This window comes from Heterodontus francisci, chromosome 3 (assembly GCF_036365525.1).
Source record: "Heterodontus francisci isolate sHetFra1 chromosome 3, sHetFra1.hap1, whole genome shotgun sequence".
In the NCBI taxonomy this organism is placed as follows: domain Eukaryota; kingdom Metazoa; phylum Chordata; class Chondrichthyes; order Heterodontiformes; family Heterodontidae; genus Heterodontus; species Heterodontus francisci.
Genome location: NC_090373.1, coordinates 84,049,715 through 84,066,533, shown reverse-complemented (window position 1 = coordinate 84,066,533; position 16,819 = coordinate 84,049,715). Strand labels below are relative to the sequence as shown.

At 44.2% G+C, this 16,819-nt stretch overlaps 1 protein-coding gene across 2 annotated transcripts in view; it reads left to right on the top strand.

Annotated features, from left to right (window-relative positions):
• Positions 1 to 1,851: 1,851 nt before the first annotated feature.
• LOC137352417 (kinesin-like protein KIF3C) overlaps positions 1,852 to 16,819 on the top strand; it is a 315,850-nt gene continuing 300,882 nt past the window's right edge. For both annotated transcript variants that reach the window (XM_068017813.1, XM_068017803.1), the window contains exons 1-2: positions 1,852 to 2,739; positions 4,296 to 5,158. In XM_068017813.1, the coding sequence (XP_067873914.1) occupies positions 2,208 to 2,739; positions 4,296 to 5,158 (1,395 nt within the window). In that variant the 5' untranslated portion in view covers positions 1,852 to 2,207. The remainder of the gene's footprint in view (positions 2,740 to 4,295; positions 5,159 to 16,819) is intronic.

Genomic DNA, 16,819 nt, shown 5'->3' with positions numbered 1-16,819 from the left:
TCATTATTTATACAGTGCAAAGTTGTACTCAGAGACAGTAAGAAGACACCCTAGTGACCCACTCAATGCTCCGCGGATGCGGTGGCCTCCACGTGCGGCCACTCCTACGTGGTGTTCCACTTGTGGCCATGGAGGAAATGGAGGCAACCTGCTCACCTGCAGCTGAGATGTATGTAGCGATCGTTCTCATTGTGGAGATGCACGTGAGGGTAACGTCAAAGGCTGCTGCACCTGCATCAATCCAGGGGCAGCCTCCGTCACTTGGCCCTGCAGGACAGAGGCTCCCGCTGTCAGAGCAGCCAAGGAGACTGAAGATGATGAAGATGCACCGTGAGGGGTAGCACCCTCATCCTCCTCGATGACATGCTCAGCCCTTATCTGGCATTCCGGATGGCTGGAGGGGACACCAGCTCAGGCATAACTGGCATCCCCTCCAAACATCTCTGCGCCACCAGCACCACTGACTGCTCCAGGCTATACAGCGTAGCGTGCATCCTGTGCATGTCAGTGTGCTGCTCCCCATCCACTCAGAGTGATGCTACATATGGCTCCTCATGAGGCTGGCCACTCTAACAATGGAGGAGCTCATGCGCACATAGCCCTGACTCCTTCATTCTCAGCCCATGACCCTGCACTGCCTCAGGGAACTCTGACATGTGGGAGCACATCTGCTGCTGCTGGTCTAGAGCCTCCTTTCCAGTGACTTCTGATGTCCTGCATCTATGTCCATCTGAGCAGGGCTGTGATCACAGCTTCCTTTGCCTCTAGTTCCTCCTCCTGCCCACCAGTGCCATGCTTCTCACCTAGTGACAAACTCTCTAATCGTGCGCAAGGAACGACCAAGGTGAGAGTATCCGCACTGGTAAACAGTGCACTTGTAAGGTGTGATGGTGCCTCTTTTGCTTCCTTCTGCTGCTCTTGGGATGCTCCTTGGGAGGGAGAGAGTTTCCGTGGATGGACTTCTTTACCTGTGGGAGACACAAGAAAAGATCTTGAGAGCTCGCCTTGGAGAACAGAGGCCTTACCAACTCACCATGAGCTATAAGGATCATTCACATGGAAGGGGTCTTCTCTGTAGCACTTATTCCGATAAAAATTTCCACTTCCATCAGACAAGCAAGGTGTCCTACTGCTTGCACAAATGCTCATTGACATGGCATTCAAAGGTGGCATCTGTCTGATGAAACACTAACACTAATCTTTTTCTGCTTGCTCAGGTGGATATGAAAGATCGCAGAAGAGCAGGGAAATCTCCCAGTATCCTAAGCAACATTTCTCCCTGAGCCTGAATCTGGATCTACTGGATCATTTGCTGCTTGTTGGACTTTGCTATATGCAAACTGGCTGCTGCATTTTCCCACATAACAACAGTGACTGCACTTCAAGAGGCAAGCTATGGTGACAGACAACTGCCAGATTTTTTCTTCCTTTAATAATTAACCAACAATAAATATTAAATTTCACATCCACACCTTTATGAATTTTGGCTTTTATTTGCCATTAAAAAAAAATAATTTCTAGCATATTCTGCGCTCCTGATGTAATGTATAGCGCCAGTCATCCATCACTGCTTACCAGCCGCTTGTGGTACAGCAGCATTGTGGAAGAGGGGACAGATACTCAAGGCTGCTTTCAACAAATGTAAATCTCAACCTGCTGCAGTCTCATCATTCTCAGCACCAAACAACTACACTTCCCGGTACACACTGGGATCTTCGTGACAGCTTGTTTGGGGCGGATCAGACATGATGTCATTGTGGTAGCTTGCTATCGGCTGCCTCTGGCAGCATCCTCACCAGCACTGTGCCTCCTCCTCTGGTGGAAAGGAGCAGCCTCTTCACAGTCAGTAGCCAGCCAGCCTGCCAGCTGTTTGTGTAGCCCAGCGGCTGCAATCGCACAACTCTCACCATCCAAATGACAAAGGCGTTGCCAGCTGCAAATGGGCGAAAATTGCAACCGCGAAGTATCCGCTCTCCCGTTTCCCTCCCCTGAAGATCATCCCATTGAATTGCAGTCGGGTTTAGGTTTGTATAGTGCAAGCGCAGGCGGAATGTGTTGCTTTGCATGCTGTACTGAGTAATGGTGCGTAACGGGTGCATTGCTTTATTGCAGAAACAATACATACAGAGAAGTGTTAGGCTATTTGATCTGCATTAAGAAGACTGCATTTTGAGCAAACACGGGGACCGGCCACAAAACAAAACACAATGTCTAAAGCCAAGGTTTGTGAGTCGGTGAAGGTAGTTGTCAGATGCCGTCCAATGAATGGGAAAGAAGAAGCGGCTGCTTGTGACCAGATTGTGGATATGGATGTGAAATTGGGACAGGTGTCTGTTCAAAACCCCAAAGCAATCCCCAGTGAAATACCCAAGACCTTCACATTTGATGCCGTTTATGACAGCAGTTCCAAGCAAAGCGACCTGTACGACGAGACAGTCCGCCCTTTGGTTGACTCGGTTTTGGAGGGGTTTAATGGGACAGTTTTCGCTTATGGTCAGACAGGGACTGGGAAAACATACACCATGCAAGGAATATGGGCTGAACCAGAGAAAAGAGGGATCATTCCTAATTCATTCGAACAAATTTTCACTCATATATCGCGATCCCAGGACCAGCAGTACCTGGTGAGGGCTTCCTATCTGGAGATCTATCAGGAGGAGATCCGAGATCTTCTGAACAAGGATCAGAACAAAAAACTGGAGTTGAAAGAAAAACCAGAAACTGGTGTTTACATTAAAGGTAATGTATGAATCTGTTTCTTTAGAATTGCAAATAAAATAACAGTTCATTTTATTAAAATTATAACAAATAAAGAAAATATGTGAGCATTTGGCAATGAGCCTGCCTTGGGTCTCAAGGCTGTGTTATGGAGGCCAGTGGTTCTCTATTTGTTTTCTTCACAAGATAATGAGGGGGGAGAGGGGAGGAGTCAGTTTCATCAAACAATTGACATTTTGTTGCGAAAAGCCCCAGTATGTTAATCAGCGCTGCTTTTGGTTTCGGACACATCTTAAGCACTGACTCAACATTTTTTTAACCTGAGATTTTGCTGATTTTTTTGATTCGTCAGATGCACATTCGTCAGATGCACAGGGAACAAAATAACTAAAGCATCTGGTTGGTCAGACAACCTCTAAATGGTTAAATTAGGTGATATCCAGCTGCTTCTAGTGCTACAATAACGAATCAAGCACTAGTGTTAGCTGGTTCAGCGATGAATCAGCTGAAAAATACAATTTAAATAAATTGGTACTCACTAGTGTCATTTCCTGTCTCACTATTTAATATTCTTATTCCATATCCTCAACAAAATGCTGACATCATTCTGAATGGACTTTGACTCATTATCTTCAATTGAGCATTTCAGTAATTGGTATAACTGTCAATTATTTTCAACAATGGCTCAACTAGTCTGGGCTTTTGAATTCATTTGTCTTAGTTTTATATTCTCCCATTTACAGTTCTCTTCTGGGATTCCAGCAACTGGTCCATCATCATTACCAATGCCTTAGAGTTAAGGGGAAGAAGACAATTAACTATTCTTCACTTGGCAGAATTGCTAGTGTTTATCGGTGATGCACTCCCGCCCATTAGTTCCTGAGCGGCACAGACCCAGCTGAGAAATAACCTGCTCATGTTTAACAAATTTATGGTAGACTGACTTAAGCATTGACTTAGCCAGAACAAAAACATGTAACAATAGATATGTGAAATCAACTCCTTAGTGTTGAACAGATGTTGGATTAAAATTTGTTAGCTGTTACCTGAACCTCTGTCAGCACTGTAATTGTATCTAGACCTGGCCTAAGTTCTGTACACATTGTACATATTTATAGTTTCAGAGTCATTCCATTACACATATTGCTGGAGAGAATTTCTGTTGAAAGTGATAGTTCATAAAAGCTTTGATATTGGTCTCTGTAGGATATCAAAACAAGTTCACAGAAACATTGGTATAAAAAAATCTACAATTTGGGGGTATTTTTGTTCAATCCAGAGTTTATTTTTGATAAGTGCCAAATAACTATTTTGGTTTGCTTTAATTGTCTGGAATGATAGCTCAGATATGAAAGAAGATTCTTTAGAAGGGAGGGGTCCACATTACATGTCTTCTTTATTGTAGCAAGATTAGTGATAACACAATTTAAAACGTGAAAAGAAAGTGAGACCTGTACCAGCATGTTTCCCCAGTGTAAGTAGTTAAGTTAAATGGGGAAACCTTGTAATTTAGGAAAGTGGGCATTTGTAATATATATAGTGGACCATGGTCAAATGTTTTCATTCTTAATTTACAGACCTATCGTCCTTTGTAACGAAGAATGTCAAGGAAATAGAACACGTAATGAATGTTGGAAACCAGACCAGATCAGTAGCTTCTACCAATATGAATGAGTACAGCTCAAGATCTCATGCCATTTTTGTTGTCACTGTGGAGTGCAGTGAGCTTGGATTGGATGGCGAAAATCACATCAGAGTGGGAAAGTTGAATCTAGTTGACCTTGCTGGTAGTGAGCGTCAGAGCAAAACTGGAGTCCAAGGGGAGCGTCTGAAAGAGGCTACTAAAATCAATCTTTCTCTTTCTGCTTTGGGTAATGTAATATCTGCCCTAGTGGATGGCAAGAGTACCCATATTCCTTACAGAGACTCAAAACTGACCCGCCTGTTGGAAGACTCCTTAGGTGGTAATGCTAAGACAATTATGGTGGCCACTATTGGCCCAACATCCAGTAATTATGAAGAGAGCTTAACAACATTGAGATATGCCAGCAGGACCAAGAATATTAAAAATAAGCCAAGGATTAATGAAGACCCCAAAGATGCTTTGTTGAGAGAATTTCAAGAGGAGATTGCACGATTGAAGACCCAATTGGAGAGAAGAGGAATGCTGAGCAAGAAGAGAAGAAAAAGCCAAAGGAAAATCATTCTGGAAGAAGAGATCATGGATGAAGGAGAGGAGACTGAAGATAACATCGAGAAAGACATGGAAAATTATCTAAAAGAACAAAAAGAGACATTGGAAAAAGAGAAGGTAGCAATCCAAGATGATCATAATTTGGTGGCAGAAGAGAAACAGAAATTGTTAGAAGAGAAAGAGAAAATGATGGAAGATCTAAAGAAGGAACAAGAGGCCACAGAGCAGCTAGCAGCCAAATTTAAGGTAGGCAATGAACAACAATGTTTTTGTTTTCAGTTTTACAATTCTCAAGGTTATTGGTTTTTTGAATAAAAATAAACCATACTAAAATAGAATTTTATGACAAATCCAGTAAAGCATAAAAAAGATATTTTTTCATGTATATGCATTTTTACCTGAATTTGTTCTTACAGATGTCTCCAGTGTCTAATATAGAGATCATTTTCAAGTAGTTGGGCTTTTATTGGATGTGAAATTAAATTAGTATAATGTTATACAGAAGATAGGGTATACATAACAGCAGTATTCAATTTCCAATTACAATCCTCTAATCTTTTAGTGATGGTATTATGCATGTAATCCTTCAGTGACAATGTGAATGTTCATCTTCAGGTTCAGATGTAAATCTACTGGAGCGTCACACTCAGGGTTTATGACATTGAGTCAATCCTTTGTTGAGTTTGTTTTCTTGTAATCATGGTCACCTACACATTATTGTCTATTTCACTGCAGAGTGAGCTCTGTAGACTAAACAGTACATTTCTAATTTAGATTTAGACGGCTTTACAGATCTACATCTACAGATATACACTAAGTAAAATCCAAATCATGTTTCATTTGTTACAGCAAGGTTTTATAGTTGGTGACTTATGATTGATAGTACACTACTGCTGGAACTATTTTCATGACAGATGATTGAAAACAACAAAGCTGCATTACTTGCCTTTCATTCTCCTAACAACCCCGTATCACCCAGTCTCAAATTGGCAACACATTTTAGTCTCACGTTATGATTCCCCACATTAGTAACACAGTAGACAACACACAGCAAAAAATGCTTTCTATATAACACAATCCTATATGGTATAATAATTATATTATATTGATTTTGAGAAATTAACTGTTGTTGCGTTGTTTTTTTTCCACAAATGAGAGATCCATATTTATTTTCTTCCTGATATATCTCCTAAAGAAGTCCAACCTCCAAATATTTCACGACAAAGATGTAGAGATGTAGAGAATTTTAATATTTTTAAGACCAATAACTCAATCAGGTGTTAATAAGTAAGACCACAGGCAGTAGTCCGGCAGTAGTTTGTGGTCCAAACCATGTCCCATATGGCAAGCTGACGAACTCGAAAGGGGATCACATATTGCCTATATCACTGTATTTATGTAAATAGGAGGGTCCTATTTCTTTAAGTTGGGTCTGTTTTGGAAAGTACTTTATCATTAAATTAAGATTTTGTGGATGGTTTTTATTTGTTCATGGGATGTGGGTGTCACTGGCCAGGCCAGCATTTATTGCCCATCCCTAATTGCCCTTGAGAAGGTGGTGGTGAGCCACCTTCTTGAACCGCTACAGTCCTTGTGGTGTAGGTACACCAACAGTGCTGGCAGCAAGGGAGTTCTAGGATTTTCCAGCAACAGTGAAGGAACGGTGATATGCATCTGTACCTGAATTCAGTTATGTATTTAATGCAGGATTTCAAAGTGAATACCTTACCCTGAATTTCAGAATTTCTCTCAGAGGAGTTGCATCGGAACCCTTGGAACTTTGAGTTCCTGTCAGTTTATGGCTGATTTATTTTACTGGTAGAAGGTTGCATCATTCCACAGGACCTGAAATAATCTCAATCCACTGTTAAAGGTCATGTGATTTTTTTTATTTATCTTGAATTGGGTCTTGAATCGGAAGCTTGAGCTGGAAAGCAGGTTTCTCCCCAGTGAATATGTTCTTGTCTGGACATGTCCTTACCTGCAAGCTTTCCAGGAGTTTGGATTTGATTTTTGATTTTTAGTTTTGTGACGCACACTTAAATTTTATTATGGAACAAGAAATAGGTAGTAAATAATAAATATACATCAAAAATGACAGTTCTGCATCCAGCTTGCTATGTTAGTTGCTTAATGCTTATTTTTTCTGTTTTTAATTATGTGTTTTCATATTAATCTTATTAGTTGGAGCATATGGAATATTATGCGAACTGGAGCTAATTATTTGTGAGTAGTATCAACTGCTTCATGCATAAATAATATTGTTAAGCCCCCAGTTCTAATAGAAAGTCAGTAGACTTTGGTGTCTCAACACTTTCATGTTATATATTGCTGACATGTCCAATGCCATAAACCCTGTCGCAATACATAAAATACATGGCTCTCAAATGAAAAAACTGAATGTATTAATAATGATAAAAGATGCCTTCAGTACTTTGGAAAACAATTGATCAGTGCTTTTTCAATACAATCTTTCATTGAGTGTAGACTCCTTTATTTATCTGGAGAATACAAGGAATCATTAAGAAACATAAGAACAGTAAATACATATAAGGATTAAGAATTTTAAACAGATAGATTGTTGAAAGGTATGGCAGTGGGTACCTTCTATCAAATCCTGATATATAGGGCTGGATTTTGTGACAGAGGTGGAGGTGGGCTTGAAGGCGGGTATGGCAGCAATTTCTTGCTACTGGCCAGTGTGCCAGTCTGCCGCCATGTTCCCAACTCTGGCCTGTTTTCAGGGAGGTGGTTTAGAGAGGTGACAGATACCCATCCACCAGCAGCGGGTAGTCAATTAGGCCAATTAATGTACCAACTGAGGGTACTCCTCATATGCTGTCTGGATTTTCCAGATGGTGGATGAGCCCTCCAATGGGGCTATAGCCCATATTTCGGCTGGCGGCCTCTTAGCAGCAGGTGGGTACAGAGACACATTCTGCAAAGCAGTCCAGCATGGATCCGCTGGGTTGTGAAGGAAAGAGATGCAGCTGCAGGCCATCCTGTGTCGGGGTTTCCCCTCCGTAATGATGACCTGGCAGCTGTGGCCACAATTTATTTTGTTGAATTTTCAATTCATCAGCGGGTGCCTCTGCCTTCGCAGTCCCCGACCTGCCTCAGCAGTGCCCATCTCTCCCAGTGGGGCTGCTGAGGCTCCAGAGCTGCCAGCCCTCTGATAGCTGCTGGTAGCATCGAGAACCTGCCCACCGTCCTTAATACAATGCGCATGTGGATGCAACCAATGAGGAGGCAGCCTCCTGGAAGATTGTGCTGGTGGGCAAACTTCTGGCATGTGGGGGCTTGGGACCCCCATTTGGTCCTGCCATCCAAATCCCACAGTAAAATTTAGCCCATACCCTCTGTGGAATGAAGGATAAAATAAATCTGAATGCCATTAAAGGCATCATGTTACACATAGTAGTACTGTCTCATTATAGTCACTTTTGAATTTATCCTCCCCTTTCTTTAAGTCTTTCTGTACCATACACCAATCTCAGGCTAAGAGCATAGAGAAATTTCTTGCACAGTTGTCCAAGATGAATAGTTCCATGTGGCTCATATTCTGATTTCAATCACATCCGACATGTGGGAATCTATCCAGCAACCACTTCACATGTCGCATGTGAGTACAGTTGGGATTGGAGTTAATTGTGCAGATGAGTCTCTGTCTTACCAAACCATGGTAACATATCATGAATTCCATATTCTTGAACCTTTATTGAGTGTCACGATATGGTAGCATTCTGTGCTGGGACAGCAAATGCAGCTCGATGGAGTTGGAGGATGCAGTTTCCATTCTTTGCTCTTCTTAGCTTCCAATCTGAAGATGCACAGTGCTGAGTGAAGGATACAATAGTTGGCATTGAAAACGTGATGGAAGTATCTGTTTGTCAGTATGTCTGACTGGTTGAAGAGGCTTAGAACCAATCACCTGCCCTGACAGTAATGGAGGCAGGAGCTTTGGTTTCAACTTCTGGCATAAATCTCTCAAAAGCAGTGGGTGGGGAGTGCGGTGGTGACAAAAGCAACTGAAACTATTCTGACCTCAGCAACCCAGAAGATTTTAACTCCTGGATCTCATCTGCATGTCAGTTTCCCAGCTGAAACCACCTGGAAGCAGTAGCTAGTTGGCAGGAGGTCACTGCTGAAGACCAAATTAATGCTCCCTGGCACTGAGATAGGTTTCAACAGGCCCTTGTGATTGTGGTTGGGAGAGCCTGGGGCACAAGAGCCAATAGGAAAAGAAAACAACACCTGTTTTGGTCTCTTACCTTCAGGTTGACCTGCTGGGAAAACTACAACCTCTTCTTTATTCCAGCCCACAATTCAAATAGCAGTTGGGCCCTTAGAACATCAGCGGAGACCAATCTGCATATTTAAAGAGGACCCCACCAGTTGCCAGCAGGTGTCCTTCCTGCCTGCTCAGAGAGCAGGTTAAAATTATAGCCTATGAGATTAGTGTGAATTGTCGACAGGTAAATCCCACAGGTGATTTAAACCAGATTCAGGATTAAAAAGTTTTAGAAAATCAAAGAATATATCGCGCAGAAGGAGGCCATTCAACCCATGGTGCCTGCTTACTGAAAGATCTGTTCAATTATTGCCATTCCCCATCCATTTACTTATAGGATTTTATACTTTTCTTTTTCTAGTATTTATCCACTACCCTTTGAAAAACTATTGGTGGATTATGTTTCCATCACTATTTCAGGGAAAACACTCCATGCCCTAACAACACTGGAAAAAAAAACACCCTTCTCCTAACCACTGCCTTTGTTCTTCTGTTGATGATTTTAAATTTATGTCTCTAATTCTTGACTCACCAATCGGTGGAAATAGTTCTCACTTATTTAGCTTACCAAAGCCCTTCATAATCTCCTCTTAATCCTCTCTGTTCCAATGAAAGGAGCTCAAGTTTTATTGGTCTCGCCTCTTAACTATAGCTGCTGTTCCTGGTACCGGCTGAGTGAATCTCTCTTGATGGCTTTGACATCCTTCTTAAAGCAGGGTGCCCAAAACTGGATACAGCATTCTAACTACAGTGTAACCAATGATTTGTATAGATTTATAGAATCATAGAATGATAGCACATAAGGAGGCCGTTTGGCCTATCATGCCTGTGCTGGTTCTTTGACAGAGCTATCCAATTAGGACCAATCTTTCCCCATTGTCCAGCAAATTTTCCTATTGAAGTATTTATCTAATTCCCCTTTGGAAGTCATTATTGAATCTGCTTCCATCGCCCTTTCAGTCAGTACATTCCAGATTATAACAACTAGAGTCATAGAGAGATACAGCACTGAAACAAGCCCTTCAGCCCACCGAGTCTGTGCTGACCAACAACCACCCATTTATACTAATCCTGCATTAATCCCATATTCCCTACCACATCCCCATCATTCTCCTACCTACACTAGGGACGATTTACAATGGCCAATTTACCCATCAACCTGTAAGTCTTTGGCTGTGGGAGGAAACTGGAGCACCCAGTGGAAACCCATGTGGTCACAGGGAGAACTTGCAAACTCCACACAGGCAGTACCCAGAACCAAACCCGGGTCGCTGGAGCTGTGAGGCTGCGGTGCTAACCACTGCACCACTGTGCCGCCCAGCTAGCTGTGCAAATCTTTTTATCTTCATGTCACATTTTTTTTTGTCCATTACCTTAGATATGTGTCCTCTGGTTGAGCATTAACCTTTTGCTTTTATACTCAGTGTCATTATTTATAACACGAGTAGCTTTATCAATTTGTCTTCTCCCTTTTAAAGATTTATGGATATGAATGCCTGTCTTTCTGCTCCTCTATTCCTTTTAAAGTTTTACTATTTAGTGTACATTTCCTTACCTACCGAACTGTATCATCCTACATGTCTCTGAATTAAATTTCATCTGTTCTCCATCTACAAATTTACTATTTGCTTCTTTCACCTTAGAAGAAGTTAATGGATGAAAAAGGACATTCAGCCCATTTTAATTCATCTATCCAGGATAACCTTACAACTCCCTTATTTTTGTATCTTAATAGTTTCTTAAAGCAATCCAGGGCTTTTACCTCCACCACGATGGCCAAAAGCCCATTCCCAATGTTGATCACTCTGTGTGCGAATAGGAACTTCCTGACACCAGAAGTCACCGTTTACGAGTTTGAAATGGTGTTTCCTTCTTCTACTCCCATAGATTAATTTGTAACAGTATTGTGCATCAACCTTTCAGCTACTTCTGTAAAATCACCTCTCAGATGTCTCCTTTCCAGGCAGAAAAACCCAATTCTTCTCTGCTGTTCCCTATCAAACATGCTTGAAAATCTGCACAAGCAAAAATTCTTTTATCAATACACTGCATTATTACCTCAAATAACTATAAGTTTGTTGGACTTGCTTTTTTTGCAAACCTGTGCTGGCTGTCCTTAATTAACGCAGTTTTTCCTGATATCTTGGACCCTTGACAGTAGGGATTAACCTTGTGGCTCTTTTCCCCCACTGCCTCCAGCATTGGAATATTTCCCTTGATCCAGACAATTAGAACTGGGCACAGTACTCAAAGTATGGTCTGACCAGAATCCTGTGCAGTTTGAGCATGACATCCCCTGATTTGTATTCGACTTTGTTGAATGCTGCACCGAATGGGTTGCACTCATTAAGCATTGAGTCTACTAAGGCTCGTATTGTGTTTCAACTTCATTTTTTTGATATTTCTTACAAATTTCTTCACCCAATTTTTGTGTTGTCTGCAAATTTTGCTTTATGCTTCGTATGCCCAAGTTCGTCTCATATGAGAATAGCAATGGTGCCAGCACTAGTCTCTGGGGATATCACTGTTCATACCTATCTAGGCTGAAAAACATCTATCAACTACTACTGTCCATGCTGCCACATTCCCCTTAATGCAAAACATTAATTTGATTAATAAACCTCCCATGCAAATCCTTATCAAACATTTTTTGAAAATCTGTACATGTACCATTACTTTGTCAATATATTGCAATATGGCCTTCCAATCTTGTTGCCAAATTGAAGCCCTGAACAGGGCAGTTAATCTTCAGTTACGGGCCTCTTCCCGCTGCAGCCACAATTACCCATCCAGTGGGCAGCCCTGTTGCCGCACGGGAAGCATGGTAGGAAAAACCATGCGGGCTGCTTCTCGGCTCCGATGGCATGATCCCTTATTCAAGGGCACTTAGTGTCTGAATGAGGGACTCAGCATCAGGAAGGGGGGGCCAACTGAGAGCCACCCCCTTACCCTTGCTGCCAACTCCAGGACCCCCTCCTCCACAACCCCCACCCCGCGAGACCCCTGCTGCCCTGACCTACCTGAGGCCTGGCTCCAGCAACGCTGCTTGGCCTCCAGGATGGTCATCTCCAGCAGCAGCCACTGCCTCCGCAGTGGCACTACAGCTGCCAGCCTCTGCTTGACCGAAAGCTCTCCAAGGGTGGGACTTCTGGCGATGGGGTCCTAAATCCTATGGCAGGCCCGCCACTGTCCATTTAAGTGCCTAACTGGCACTAAAACCAGCAGCCTTCCGCAGAAGAGGGTGACACAGGGATCTCAGAGTCAGTTTCCCCCGAAGTTGAGACCCCCACTTCCCACATAAAATTCCCCCCTTAGTCTCAGTAATGGTGCCATGAAACTACCATCGATTGTCATAAAAACCCATCTGGTTCACTAATGTCCTTTAGCGAAGGAAATCGGCTGTCCTTACTTGGTCTGGCCTACGTGTGACTCCATACCCTCAGGAATTAGTTTGACTCTTAAATGCTCTCTGAAATGGCCTAGCAAGCCATGAAGTTGTCAAGGACAATTAAGAATGGGCAATAAATACTGGCCTTGCCAGTGACACCCACATCCCATGAAAGAATTAACACAACCAAGGGCTGGATTTTGTTCCCAGCTCAAGGCTGGGTTCCATGGCATGGAGGGGCTGGAGAATTGGAATGTCAGTGGCTGCCACAGAACCCGATGCTGAGATTGCCAGACTCGATCTTCCCGGGTGAGGGATAGGCCAATGTTGGCCTTCCTGCCCAGAGGCCATGTGCGGAGAACAACTTTGAAAATGAGGTGCCCTCCCTGTGGGCTGGGGATGGGTCCTCCTTCGTGTGTAATTTTTCGCCCGTGGAGGACCCATCCTGGGAGCCACTGTACCCCTTGGGACCCCCCATCCCCCTGGACTGAACACCCACTACTACCCACTCCTACACGCCAGGGCCTTCCAGACTGCCCCAGTGACCCTGCCTCATCTACCTTGGGTCTGAGGTTCCCGCGCTGGGCCTGGGTCTGAGGCCATTAAGTGTTTAAAGGGATAGAGATCCGGCCACCTTAAACCTTGACTCCAAAAGACTGGAGGATGGTCCGGAGGTCTGAAAACATGCAGAGTTGGGGATCCCCCCCGCCTTTTCATCCCAGCGCTGGAGGCCCTGCCCCCTGCATAAAATCCAGCCTGAGGTGTGTCCTGACAATACAGAGCATGCGTAGATTGAGCGCTGTGTCATCAGTGCACCTGGGCACTTACATAAGAACATACGAATTAGGAGCAGAAGTAGGACCCCTCTAGCCTGCTCCACCATTCAATAAGATCATGGCTGATCTGTGTGTGTCTCGAATTCCACAACCCCATCTACCCCCGATAACCTTTGATTTCCTTGCCTAACAAGAATCTATCTTAAAATTATTCAATGACCCAGTCTTCACCACTTTCTGAGGCAGAGAGTTCCAAAGTCACACAACACTCTAAGAGAAAGGATTTCTCCTCATCTCTGTCCTAAAAGGGTGACCCCTAATTTTAAAACTAGTTCCGGACTCACCCACAAGGGGAAACATCCTCTCCACGTCCACCTTGTCAAGACCGTTCAGGATCTTATATACTTCAATCAAGTCTCCCCTCACTCTTCTAAACTCCAGTGAAAACAAGCCCAGTCTGTCCAACCTTTCCTTATAAGACAACCCGCTTGTTCCAGATATCAATCTAGTAAATTTGCCGATTGCCAGTATGAATCTGCGCATGTGCGCATCAATGTCACCACGTAATGACGTTACACATAATGATATCCACACATTATGACGTAACCACGTACCGAGCGGGCGAGGGGGATAGGTGGCGAGGGGGGTAGAAGTGGCGAAGGGGGGTAGAAGTGGCGAGGGGGTAGAAGTGGCGAGGGGGTAGAAGTGGCGAGGGGGTAGAGGTGGCAAAGGGAAGGGGGAGAAGTGTCGAGGGGGGGAGAAGTGTCGAGGGGGATAGAAGTGGCAAAGGGGGGTAGAAATGGCGAGGGGGGTTGAAGTGGTGAAGGGGAGAAGTGGCGAAGGGGGAAGAAGTGGTGAAGGGGGTAGAGGTGGCAAAGGGAGGGGGGAGAAGAGGCGAGGGGGGAGAAGTGGCGAGGGGGGAGAAGTGGCGAGGGGGGAGAAGCGGCGAGGGGGTAGAAGCGACGAGGGGGGTAGAAGCGACGAGGGGGGTAGAAGCGACGAGGGGGGTAGAAGCGGTGAAGGGGGGTGAAACGGCGAGGGGGAAGAAGCGGTGAAGGGGGGAGAAGCGGCGAGGGCGGTAGAAGCGGCGAGGGGGGGAGAAGTGGCGAGGGTGGAGAAGAAGCGAAGGGGGTAGAGCTGTGAGGGGGGGAATGAAGCGGGGAGTGAGCGTGGAGGTGGGGAGCGAACGGCAAGCAGTCGGGAATGTGAAAAAACAGCGGGATGGAGTGGCGAGCAGTGAGGAGCAATGGGAGGGAATGGCAAGCAGACGGGTGCAGGAGGGAGCGGCAAAGAGGAGCGGCGATCGCGGGAGCGAGCAGGGTATTGTTAAGGGGGGAAGAAGCCTCCGATCACAGCCATTGAGGGTGAGGTTGTTTGGATTCAATTTGCTTTTTCTGTGTCATGTTCTTTATTACTGAGACGTTGCAGACAGTGACATTTCAGTCGTTGAGGCTGCAGTTGCGCATGTGCCAATACTGTGCCACCTAGTGGTTGCGCTGTTATCAAACGCAGCCAAAAGAAAATTCTGCGTGGAACAGCAGACATTATGAAGCGCCATTACATATTATTGCCCTCTTGTGGCTGGGAGCCCATACCCATGTGGGCGTAGCCATTTTGAATTGCTTACAATACTGTTCGATTTTGGGGTTGCTTTAAAATTTGACATTTTCACTTAATCACCGTTGATATTGTGATTCAGCTTATGTGGCAACTTAAAGATAAAAACAGTCTAGCAGCGTGGTGGCAACGTCAGAAACTTTCACGCTTCTCATCAAAGGAAATTATTGAGTTTACACGGTACATACATGGATATTGACCTCTACTTAGTCCACAGTATTACGGTACAGTAAGAACGGAAATTATGGCAGCCACGCATCGGGTACAAAGCAGTGGTGCTTAGGGAAGTTCAAGACTGTCAACTCGCTTGATCATTGGCGTTAAAACCTAATCCACACTTTGACACTTGATCCTAACTTTGCCCCCTTCCTTGTTGGCAGTTTCTCCTGGGAAAAGAGAACCAAGACTAATGCTCTTGGTGGATTCAGAGACACGGAAAATGTTGGGACTTTATACAATCATAGAATCATAGAGTTGTTGCGGCACAGAAGAAGATCTTTCAACCCATCTTGTCCATGCTGGCTCTCCTAAGGAGCAATTCATGGACTGCCACTGCTCCTCCCCTCTCTACATTCCTGCATATTCCTCCTTTTCAGATATTTAGCATATTTAGAAATTGTAGAAAATTTGCAGCACAGAAAGAGGCCATTCTGCCCATCATGTCTGCACTGGCCGATAAATGAGTCACCCATCCTGATCCCATTTTCCAACACTTGGTCCATATCCCTGGAGGTTATGGGACTTCAGGTGCATATCCAGACACCTTTTAAATGAGTTGAGGGTTTCTGCCTCTCCTACCCTTTCAGACAGTGAGTTCCAGACCCCCGACCCCTCTGGCTGAAAATATTTTTCTTCATCTCTCCTCTAATCCTTCTACCAATCACTTTAAATCTATGCCCCATAGTCACTGATCTCTTTGCTAAGGTAAATAGGCCCTTCCCAGCTACTTTATCCAGGCCCTTCACAATTTTGTACACCTCAATCAAATATCCCCTCAGCCTCCGATGTTCAAAGGAGAACAACCCCAACCTATCCAATCTTTCCTCATAGCTGCAGTTTTCCAGTCGTGGCAACATCCTGGTAAATCTCCTCTGTACTCTCTCCAGTGCAGTTATATCCTTTCTGTCATGAGATGACCAGAACTACACCCACTACTCAAGTTGTGGCCTAACTAATGCATTATACAGTTCCAGCATAACCTCCCTGTTCTTGTATTCTATACCTTGATTAATAAAGGAAAGGATTCTATATGCCTTCTTAACCACCTTATCGACCTGACCTGCTACCTTCAGGGATCTGTGGACATTCACTTCAAGGTCCTACACTTCCCCAGGATTCACTCCTCAACAAAAAATGAAGCTATTGGATCTGATGAGAGGGCAGATAGCAAGTTACTGCCCCATTATATCATGCAACTCTGTAGTTGAAGCATCAACATCACTTGCTTCAATATGGCAGACCAAGTGTCTGCATTATGATTATGGTTTCCAGGCCATGGGTGCCCGCCTCTTAAACCGGGCTGATTTCAGAATGTAGGCAGATGAAAGGCATGAGGATCTGTATCAACATCTGATGGCTTTCTTGGAGGAAAACCTCTTGTTGAAAGGTGGGCTCAGTCATCATGGTATACCTCTTGATGAGGGTGGAGAGATGTCACCCTCACTGGACAACATACTGGTCTTACGTTGGCTACAACTCATTCATCCCAGCCTACCGTGTCTAGTGAAGCAGAGGTACGGCACCGAGCTCAGATCATGCACCCTGGCATCTGTCAAGCTATAAATTTCCCAAGCCTTGGATTTGCAATTTGACGAGATTCACGCATCTATTGATGC